We start from the raw sequence: 11,307 nt of genomic DNA, 5'->3' as shown, positions 1-11,307 counted from the left end.
GGTATATATTTTTGAAGTTAATATTTTTTATCGCCGTGTATATTGAGGCTCTGTTTTTAGCATCTGAAGTTATTTAAAGATGTTTTTATTTTCCAGTTTTGACTCTTCCTTTTCCTTCAATTATACCTTTAAAAATATGCTGTGCACTTTTGAAAAAAAAGTTTCATATTATTATATTCATATTTAATTGGTGTCAATGCAAATATAGTATAGTATAGTATAATATAGTTATGAAGCTAAGTATAGCCGCTAGCTGTGAGCATTTCTAACTTTAGGCAAACGTCCACTTGTTCTGAGTGTAAATATAGCTGTACATGTCTAATGTAACTTTCTTAGCTAACTTTTGCTAACTTTAGCTAACTGTTTAAACAACCGACGTTACCAACAAGCTAAATCTGTTAAGGCGCTAACTAAAGCTGCTAGCCAAGGTTAGCATAAGAAAATAAAACACTGAATGGTAATATTAATATTATAAGTCAGGAAATATGCAACACCACTGCATCGTTGTGTGGAGTATCTTTGCTGCAAAGTGATATAATAATCAGACATTGATTATAGAAACTGCGCCCCCGGGGGCCCCTGCTGGCGTCACCGGGATGTGCAGCGACAGCCCTCCTCTCACCGTGTCCGTGGATCCGTGGGTCTGCGAGCCAGCGGCCTCACGGTGACGACACTCGGACCTCCGCACCTCTGCGCGCACCTCTGCGCGGGCAGCGGCGCCTCCTGCCTCCACGCGCGCTCTGAACTACCTGTTCCACCTGGAAAGTTTGAGGGAAGCAGAGCGCGCGGAGCCGGGACCTGTCACAGCAGTGCATGCTGGGTGATCTGAGGCAGCAGCAGCCGGCTGACAAACCCTCAGCCCCAGCCGTCCCGCTCTCAGCCTGTGGACAGCACCGCGTTTCACGGAGTCATGGACATCAGCGGACAGCTCCTTACGGTGAGACTGTCCTCCTCTGACGGAGACACCTGCTGTCAAACAGCCGGATTTACGGCTAAAGCTAAAGCTAGCTGGATCGTCAGAGGAGCTGGTGGTTGCTAGCTGCGTAGTTAGCCGAGGTAGCTCCCTTCTCATCTACCTACGGGTCGGGGTTCGGTGTGTAAAGGGTGCCGTTAAACGGCTCGGTAAAGTGGGGACAAACTAAGGACACAATACTGGTAGCATCATGGGCACTTCACGTAGGCTTCATGTTAAATATTTAGGCTAAGCAAGCTAAGCTAAGTTAGCTTTCGTTACACTGCTGCTCAGCTAAGTGCTTCGGCCTCACAGATTAATTAGCCGCTTTCTTATTAATGCTAACGTTGCATTTACTCTCTTGTAGCAGTCGTCTGGTTTTCTGTCCACTGTCCGCAGCTGTCTCATTTTTGCCGAGGTGCCTGTTAGCCTGCCAAGCTAACTAGGTGCTTCTTATATTAGCTGCGTTAGCCCCCTAGCTTTTATTTAACTGGCGATGTCAGAGAAATGTGTGAAACTTGACAAACTCCACAAGAAGTGTCCGAAACGTCTGAATTCTGAGTGTGAAGTGAAGTGAGAGGCTGACGGGTGGAGTCTGTGAAGGACCCAGCGTGCGGGCTGACTCCAGGTTCTGCTGCTTCCAGCTAACAGCTGCTGTCAGTGTGTGTAGCCCGGACTGAGGCAGCAGGGACTGCTCAAACACCCAGCATCACCTGGTCCTTCTGGACCGACGTGTCCAGCCCAGCGGTGCCTGGGTGTACCTGTCCCCAGGTATGCTGGGAGATAAAGCCAACAAAGCAAACTCAGGCTGCAGACTCCACCCACCGCTGTGATGGTGTAAACAGTGTCCTCCACTTCCTGCCCCTCTTCACCCAGAACGATCTGCACTTTAAAGCAGATGCACCCTGTTCGCCATGAAATGCACTGAGTTCTCACAGATACTATTGAACTCATTTTAGCACACATACACTCAGGAATACATCTCAGTCCTCACTGCTGTCAAATGATGTCACTACACTGTGGACTGGAGGTCATTTATTCAGGTCTCCTTTAGATTACGTCTGCTGGTTAACCGTTACAAGTAAGGAATACATTTTTATGTGATAGTCAGTTCACCTTGGCTCTCAGCTGGAGCCTGAATGGAGGGTGTGTACCTCCGTGCCAGTTCCTTGTTTTTGGTCTGTCTCCTGTGGAACCTGAAATGCTTCTACATGCTTGATGTGAAACACGTTGTGTCCTGGAGGAGCCTCGGTGAGAGCCTGTCACAGGTCCACAGGCTTTGAGGCCATCTTATTCTTTTATGGTGTGACCCTGGTCAGACTGTTAGACTCCTCGGGTCGGCTCATCTGCTGATTTTAATTTAAAAGCTGAAAAGGTGTTTTTTTTTATTTGTTTGATCATTTAAGGGATTATAATCATTTTAATCCAGGACTTCTCTACTTTATATCACCCGAGACCAGCTGAGACCACAGTCTCTCTCAGTCCCTCTGTGTGTTTGATAATAATTAAAAGGAAGTTTGAGTAGGAACCCAAGGCCAGGAGAGGCATACATCAGAGAGATATCAGCTGAGAGCAGGGTGCTCCTGGACTTATCTCTTAGATCCTCAGGATCTTCTGCTGGTTTTAGGACTCGCAGCACAAACATCAATGAAATGGTTAACACTTCACTTCATCACAGACTGATTAAAGTTAGAAGGCCTCCTCTACCAGCTGTTTGTTGTCACCTGTCACAGCTCTGTCTCAGGTTAATCACAGCCCTCACACTCATTTCAACTTCATTCCTGTCAGGTCGACACCATTTTGTTCTGTAAGTGCTTCAGTGCTGTAATAGCTCTAGATAGATGGAGCTCGGAGACCTGTCTTTATGTACGCTGTGTGTTTGTGAAGCGGCTCGTCTGTCACTGACCTCCTCTCTCTCCCTCTGTGGCAGGTGTAGCCTGGAGGATTCGTTGATTGCCAGTCATGGAGCCTGATGTGATCCGCATGTACTCCTCCTCTCCACCTCCCATGGAGGACGGGGCAGACGAGGAGGACGAGGAGTTCGGAGACTTCGGCACCTTCTCTGGAGTCCCGAGTAGTATCAGTCTAACAGAGTTTGACACCCCGACCACCTTCAACCAGACTCAAGCTCTGACCGCCACCTCACCGCCGGAGCTCCTGAACAACAGAGGCATGGTGGGGCTCAGCCACGGTTCCTCTGGCGGCCCCCACAGCGCTGAGCTGTCCATGGCCAATGGAATTATGTCCTCAGAACGAACTGAGAGGAAAAAGGTAGTCACCCTGGATCTCTCAGTGAGCGACACCGCCGACTGCAACGGTGGAGGCACAGAGGTGCTAACAAATGGGTTTGCAGCCTTTGACATTCAGGGAAGCCTATCCTCACAGAATTCTGTCCACTCTCACATAAAAGGCAGTTCCACTGAGGAAGTGGGCAGCATCCCCATTGGCAGCCCGGAGGACGATTTTGCTGACTTTGCTGCTTTTTCCAATGCTGAAGGACACCTGAGCCAGACGGCAGACGAGGACTTGGACAGTGTGACAGGGGGCGGCTCGCCGGAGGCCGCCTGTCACGATGAGCACTGTAACACTGAGCAGGGAACCACTTCAGAGGACAGTGTCAGGGACACAAACAGAACTGGACCCAGCACGTCCAACTCCAGACGCGTCCCTGCTGAGACCCCAGACGGCTTGTGCAGCACAGATCAGGTTTCTCAGGCAGACGTGGACTGTCAACAAAGGGATGCGGCCTCAGATGCAGTTTGCACTAACAGACCTCTCACTCTGAACGGCGTGGGTGTAGCCGACAGGGGTGAATCCAAAGACTCTGCAGACTGCAGTGAAAACGACCTCTCACCTGACGCTGCTGCAGACAACAGGGCGGGCCGGTCAGAGGAGAGGGGCTCTGGAACTGAGACGGAGACAGAAACGGAGACTGAGACATCTTTTGGCCGTCCGCTGTCCACCGACGCTCTGGAGGAGTATGGTGACATGAGCACCACCGGCTCTGTTCCCTCCCCTCCCCTCCAGGGGGAGACGACCACACCCGCCGATGACAGCCAGCTGGCTGAAGACGACGAGGACTTTGGGGACTTTGGAGACGCCGGGTCATTCAGCGGTCAGGGCTTTGGGGATTTTGATCATCTGGATGTCCAGCAGGATCAGAGCAGGTCACTACCTGCTCAAGAAACAGAGAGCGCTGAGCAGGATGATGACTTTGGTGACTTCAACTCCCCGAGATTTCACAGCAGTGAAAAAGATGGGGAGGATGGAGGAAGGGTCCCCAGCTTCCCTTCCACAGACAGTTATGGGGATTTCTCAGCAGAAAGTGGCAAGGTGGATGCTGGCTGGAGCGCCTTTGGGGAGCAGCAGGAGGATGGGGGGGAGTCCTGGGCGGCATTTAGCACAGAACCAGGTGTTGTTCCCCCAGCAGACACCAGGAAGGATGAGGAGGAGGAGGAGCGGCCCCAAAGTGAGGCTGCTGCAGTCACAGAGGAGAGCAGCAGGACACCCAGACAGTCGGTAAGCAGCGTGCAGGTCAGATGACCAGTTTACAGCACAGCAGGTGAGGAACAGCAGAAGGTAGAAGCAAGGTGAGAGGGGGCGACAGAGAGCACGGGGCTGCTACAGGTACACAGCCTCAGGTCACAGGCAGCGACTCCACCTGTGTCCTCTGTGGAAACATGACTGCTTGATTTTCACACTGGATAACAGAGTTCATGTAAATCTTAGTTTTTCCAGACAGACTGATTCTTCAGGTCTGTTTCATGATGTGACTGTTCATTCGTGCACATGGACGATTATCTGCCTCATCTTGTTTTTCATCTAATAATCAAAAGCCAGGTGTCAGCAGATCCTTCACACCTGTCACACCACGTCTGCCGCTCTTATTTAAGCTCTCGAAAACATGCAGAGAGAAATATGACTCTGTCTTTAACAGTATAAATGAGGTGAGAGGTGTTCAGGCAGGACTCTGTGTTGGATCCTCCTGAATGTTTGTCTGGTACAGTGTTCAGAGAATAAATGACCTCTGAAGTCACACACAACATTAGTGGAAGTTCCACAAACCAAAGGAGGAAGTTCCATTAGAGTTCCTGTTTGAGTCACAGCAGCTCACTGTGTTTGTAATGAGATGTCAGGCGGCTGCAGGCTCCACCCCCTGGAATGTGACCTGGTCAGGTACATGAGCCACATTCCTGTCAGATTATCACAGAGACAGACGGACACACAGACACAGACATACACACACAGACACAGACAGACACACACACACAGACACGGATAGACACAGACAGACACACACAGTCTGAATATACCTGAATCCACCCTCGGGGATCCATACAGTACCTAAGCCCACCTACCTACCTAAAGCCTCTAGCAGCTGTGATGTGCCCTGTGCTCCAGCAGAGGGCGATCTGCCGATTCTCCTGAAAGGAGGCCTGTTGAAGCTAATCAGAACATGATTGTTGTGGTAGAAACTTCCAGCTGTGTCTGTCTCAGGGAGAGGGGTCTGTGTGTAGAAGTCAAGGACATTGAAGGTCTGATGGGTGGAGGTGTGCTGGTTTCTGCAGCAGCCTGTCTTTCTTCCTGGGCCTGATGATGGGGAGTCAGTTCAGACTGTCAGTGATCAGCCGCTGTGCTCTCTGCAGGCGGCGCTGTCCAGCAGGCTGGAGAAGCTGTTTCAGAGCAGCTTTCCTCATGCTGCCGCCCCACACCAGGAGGAGGAGCACCAGCAGGAGGAGGAACAGGTGGTGTCTCTGAAGATTCTGCTGGAGCCTCCATCAGAAACACAGTCTGGGGCTGAGGAAGAGGAGCAGCCACCCTGCCATAGGTCTGTAGGAAGGGAACAGGCTGCAGACAGTCACTGACTGATGACTGTGTGGTGAGGTCCTGACTCTCTCTCATTGGTTGGTGCAGGTCGGCTTGTGGTGACGTGTGGATGCAGCTTCAGGATGTCCACGAGGCCTTTGGCCTCAGGTACCAGTGGGGGGGCTCCCACTGCAACAAGGCGCTCCTCTGCTGCCTGGGCATCGACACCCGCAACATTGTAAGTCAACACACCTGAGTCATTAACCCTATAACCCTTCTTCCTGTCACATGATCAGTCGGTGTGCTCTGATTGGTCAGCTCCATCCTGTCTGCAGTCAGAGAGCAGTCAGAGTGTGTGTGTGCAGAAAGCTGCAGGTCAGACAGAGACTCTCTGAGTGTTGGTGATGTGACTGCTGCTCACATGTGACTCCATCATGGCTTCCTGCTGGTTGCTGAGGAGTGTTTTAGTGTGAACTCTTTATTTTGGAGGTTTTTTTAAAAGATGTATGATAAAATATTTGATATTTGAAGCTGAAATGTTCATATGAATAAACAGACAGACTCCGGTCTTTGTGTGTTGACCGTGTGAGACATGACACTGAGCTTTTTGTGTGCAGCTGTTCACGGGGCAGAAGAAGCAGCCCGTCATCGTACCCATGTACGCTGCCAGCCTGGTGAGTCTGCTGTCACAGGAAGTGTTGTCACTCATGGCTGGATAGAATAACAGCACTGCTGGGTGTTTGCCTGCAGGGGATGCTGGAACCAACCAAAGAGCCTGTGAAGCCCGTCTCTGCTGCGGAGATGATCGCCTCCATCGCCCAGGCGCCTGCAGCAGCTGCAGAGAAGAGCTCCTGTTCCTCAGACGCGGTGCAGGTGGGCCAGGCGCTCCTTCTGATGTCTCGCTCACGTTTCACCTCCTCTCACTCTCATTGCTGCTCTTTCCTCCAGCAGGAGGCGCTCCCACCCATCCAGTTTGACTGGAGTAGCAGTGGCCTTACGAACCCCCTGGACGGTATGTGAGCCCCACCCTGGACCCACCCGCTTCTCATCCCATCTACCTCTCACTCTCTTTAACTCGTGTAGTGTTTGCTGATAGCTGCTGTCTGTAGACGCTACCTTTCTTTTTAACAGCCAATCAGATGTAACACTAACACACACACCTGGGCTTGTTTTCATACAGTCATCATAAAGTTTGTATGATGGAGTGAACAGGTCAGGGTTCAGAGGGTTAAAGCTCCCTCACTGAGTGTATGAGCTGCTCATCTAACATGTAGCTGCCTCTGATCACTGACTCTGCTGCATGTCTCTGCTCTCTCTCTCTCTCTCTCTCTCTCTCTCTCTCTCTCTGTTAACCTCGACCGCCCGGCTGTGCAGCCAGCGGAGGCTCGTCTCTCTTAAACCTGGATTTCTTTGGTCCTGTAGAGGAGTCAGGCTCCACCAGCTCTCCCTCCATCCCAGGTCAGCAGCTGTTCACGGCCTCCTCTTCCTCACCCCTGCATTAACCTCCCACCTCTTCCTCTTGTTCATTACAACAGTCTGTTTGACCACAGGATGAACCCTGCCTGGTGTGGGCTCTCATGTCGGGATGCTGACTGCAGCCGTGATGTATTTACATGAAAGCATGCACGGTCACAGCCCTGCTGCCTGAGTTATCTGATCAAACAGCAGAACACAGCGTCTTCCACTCAGGGAAATATTCAGTAGTTTCTGTTATTTCTGCCCTGTCAGTCCAGGGGCTGTTTATTCAGTGACAGGTCACTGTGCTGTGGTCATAGCTCTGGTGCCTCTTCACACAGGTCAGGAGTTCCTGTTACTGCTTTAATCAGCCCCGCAGCAGATAGACACTTTACTGATCCCCGAGGGGAAAAGTCAGGTAACTCAGGGATTCTCGCACTTCTTTGCTCCGGGGCCCAGCTACACTCGGAGTGTGCTTTCTGTGTCGAGCCTGTTCATTTCATTGTCAAATGTTAAATGTGGTCTGCATGCTGAATGGAAAGGCATCATTGTTCCTACTGCCGTCTCAGAATTCAGAGAGAGAAAGCTGAATCTGGAATGCAGCCGAGCATCACAGAGCTCCAGAAGTTAGTCCTGCACACAGGTCATATCTGGTTAGTGAACGGATCTCGTATTTATTGCCTTTCTGTGTGATTCGATTCTGGGGGAAGTATGAATGTAGATGATGCAGGGTCGATACGGTCACTGATGGATCACTGCGGGCAGCTGCCCCAAGTCCACGCCCTCACCAGCCAGAGAGGACAGACAGACACACCTCTGTTAAGCAGAATGACTCTTCTATATGATCTGATTCTGTAAATCCCACTGATGCTTGTTTACTGTCTGAACAAAGGCTACATGCTAACAAGTGGCTACATGGGACTACAGACGAGGTCATTAAAGCTCCTCCAGGTGTCTGTGCTGTAGAAGAGGTCAGAGCGGGGAACCTGGTGGTGCTGATGGTGTAGTCATGTGAGCGTGCTGTAGCTGCTTTCTAGTGTAGCATTAAGGCTGTTCCATACTCCACCAGAACAGAGAACTCACTCCACGGGTGGTAAGAGGAAAAAAGTTCATTTCGGCACGGAGGTACCATACTCCGCGAAACGTGTGTGTGCAGAACTCCTCATACGGCCCTCCTACGCAGCATCGAGGTTGACAATGCAATTGAAAATTGTGAGCACAGTCGTGGTTACCTGGCCTAACAAGCTGATAATGTTCAGGGCAGAGGGCGTGCAGCATGACAATAGATGGAAGATCAGTGTAGTTGACTGTAGCAGACCTCTGGTCTGTGTGAGTTTAATTCTGTGAACGTGTGGATGACTGTCTGCAATAATACATCCCGTCTCCCGGTGTTTAATGTGCATCCAGCCGCTGTAACGCTGTGATCAATACTGGGATTAATTTTTCTCGCCACCTTTTGGACAGACGCTCTCCTCTGTGCGCCGTGTTTCTCCTTCCAGGAGCTGTTTGCCAGCTGCTCATCTAAACTGTCCATCGTCGTTGTACTTCCTCCTTCTGTCTGTGTGTTCTGCACCTGAAGAAGCTCTTGCGCTTCACCACATTCATCACGCCCACAATAAATTCCGACCAATCACAGCATGGTTGATGCACAGCCTTGAGAGAAAAAGTTCTGCCCGGGCCATGTGTCCGAGAGCGCTGCACAACGGGCGGCCCGAGAGAAAAATGATGTCATTTTGTGGGCGTAACGTCTGCAGGGGGGAGGGAGTTCTCTGTTCTCATGGAGTATGGATCCAGCTTGAGCTTTTAGCTTCTGGTGATCATATTTAGGCTTCAGTTCATTAGTGAAGATGATCCTGCTGAACTACACCTGTAAGGATCAATAACTTTTATTTAATGTGATAGTCCAGTTTGAGTGAGTACAAGTCAGGTCTTTGCAGCACCATCTCTGAGACTCATGGTCATCTGTGTCAGACAGTTCAGACAGCAGATGGCACCCCCACCAGGCTCATCTGAGGCAGAGTGTCTGACTGACTCGCTGTTGTTTTAATGACATTTAGTTGTAACGAGGCAAGTTGTTGTTATGTTGTCATATATCTGTGGATGCTCTCATTCATCCAGGCCACTCAGGCGAGCAGCCAATCCCTGAGTCCAGCTGCCTCCATTTAAACTCTTGCAAATTTTCCGTCATCAGTTTCTCTGAATAACTTACAGAATGAACTCCGAACAGGAGAACAGGTGGAGGAAAAGGTTTGACTCTCAGCTCATGTGACCACCGCTCTCCTTTCAGGCGTGGACCCTGAACTGTACGAGCTGACCACCTCCAAGCTGGAACCGGGCAGCTCCAGCAGTCGTGTGGCAGACGCCTTTGCCCGCCTGATGTCCACCATGGAGAAGACCAGCACCTCGACCAGGTCAGAGGTCACAGAGATGTTTAAACCTCATGTATGGTTCTGTATTTCTGCCTCTGTAAGCTCCACCACAGGCGGAGTCGTGCAGCGTCAGGTGTCTGTGTGGGGCTGATCAGTGTTAAGGAGTTCATTTCAAATGTTTGTTGAGGACATACGTGCAAATATAACATGATCAAGCATGAATGGAGCTTGCTGTGGCCCTCAGACCTGCCGGTGCTCTCTTTGGTAGCTCCTGTGATTAGAACCATGTGACCAGCTGTGTGTCTTCTTCTGTTGGACAGGAAGCCGAGGAAAGACGAGAATCTGAGCGAGGAGGCTGCCAAAGTCATCGCCGCGCTGCCCGATCTTTCCTTCATGCAGGCCAAGGTTCTGATGTTCCCCGCCACGCTGACGCCGCTTGGCTCCCACGCCACACCGGATTGAAGTCCTGCCCCCTCCACAGACTGCCCCCTTTCAGTTTAACCCTGCCTGTTTTAATAAGTTGTGGTCTTCTCTTTTCCTGTTTGCTCTCTCGCTGCGTTCCGCCTCTGTTTTAACATTAGTTATTTCACATAAAGTGAAGCGTTTATGACTGCGGGGGGGGGGGGGGGGGGGCACAGCTGGCCGTGTGGAGGGGCGGAGCACAGTGATGGGATAGCAGATATCTGTAGAGGGTTTTAGAGGTGTGTGTGTATATAATCAGGGATTAAATGTTCGTTTTTATTGATTTCTGAGGCTGATTTGGCGTCATGGTGGGAGTGTGTCCACGTCTGTGTGTGAAGGAATCACGGCTGCAGCTTTGAATCAAATATAGAGGACTAAGACATCTAATACATTTATAAACCTATATAAAATCTCTCTATATATACCTATATATCTGTATATCCATATAGATATATATTTTTATGGACTTGAAACCACACTGCCTGCAGAATCCAGCTGAATGTTTGTCCCCTCAGTTTTTACTTTGATTTGGAACGTCACAGGATTTCATGTCCCACTGAGCAGGCGCTGTGGAGGCGCTCACTTCCCGTCGCTCCCTCCTTATCTTTCATTGCTTTCGGGGTAAAAATGGGACGTTTAGCTTCAAACCACTGAGAGTTTCTGAGCTTTGAAGGGCGACTCCTCAGAAGGGAATTAAGGGACCAATTTCTGCTTCCATGTGTCCGTTTTTCTGTTGTTGCTGTTGCTCATACTACTGTCAGCCCGGGAGGATTTTGCACATTGTAAAGATGAAATGGATGTAATCATAGTTCACTGTGGCTTTAGACTGTGTACAGTTAAACTATGGACTGTAAAATGTACGGGAAAATTCCTATGGAAAAAAACTGAATCACTTGAAGAGCCTGTCAAAAGGTTATCGTGCATGCCCAGGTTCTTTTCAGACTACGTGTGTAAATTTGACTTTTAGTGTACACAAGAAATTAAAATAATTTAAGAGAAAACGTTTGTTTTTAATTCTTTTATGCACAAACTGGTTTTATAGTCCAGAGATATATGATGTTATGGAGGCTGAGGCAGTAACATGTGATGTGACGGACCTGCAGGGACACCTGTTGAACCTGTGTGTGAAAACTGTGTCACACCGGGCTATATTTCTCCGTGAGGAAACCCGATCGCAGGCCACATAATGTTTTAGTCTTCCAAAGAACATGTGTATGAAGAAAATATGAATCAGTTTGATCCTCATAGTCATGTTTTGAGGGG

At 49.9% G+C, this 11,307-nt stretch overlaps 1 protein-coding gene across 4 annotated transcripts; it reads left to right on the top strand.

Annotated features, from left to right (window-relative positions):
- Nucleotides 1-613: 613 nt before the first annotated feature.
- Nucleotides 614-11,046, top strand: aftpha (aftiphilin a). 4 transcript variants are annotated; one of them, XM_028402640.1, is made up of 10 exons: nucleotides 614-937; nucleotides 2,883-4,471; nucleotides 5,599-5,780; nucleotides 5,867-5,996; nucleotides 6,376-6,432; nucleotides 6,509-6,631; nucleotides 6,710-6,770; nucleotides 7,133-7,216; nucleotides 9,501-9,624; nucleotides 9,903-11,046. In XM_028402640.1, exons 2-10 carry the CDS (start codon nucleotides 2,915-2,917, stop codon nucleotides 10,042-10,044), a joined length of 2,460 nt encoding a protein of 819 aa, XP_028258441.1. In that variant the 5' UTR covers nucleotides 614-937; nucleotides 2,883-2,914; the 3' UTR covers nucleotides 10,045-11,046. The 4 variants fall into 4 exon arrangements, with proteins under 4 accessions (XP_028258441.1, XP_028258433.1, XP_028258461.1 ...); XM_028402632.1 differs by having other exon boundaries at nucleotides 6,707-6,770; XM_028402660.1 differs by lacking the exon at nucleotides 7,133-7,216.
- The last annotated feature ends 261 nt before the right edge of the window (nucleotides 11,047-11,307 follow it).

This window comes from Parambassis ranga, chromosome 1 (genome assembly GCF_900634625.1).
Source record: "Parambassis ranga chromosome 1, fParRan2.1, whole genome shotgun sequence".
Lineage (NCBI taxonomy): Eukaryota > Metazoa > Chordata > Actinopteri > Ambassidae > Parambassis > Parambassis ranga.
This window is presented reverse-complemented; position numbering and strand designations above follow the sequence as displayed.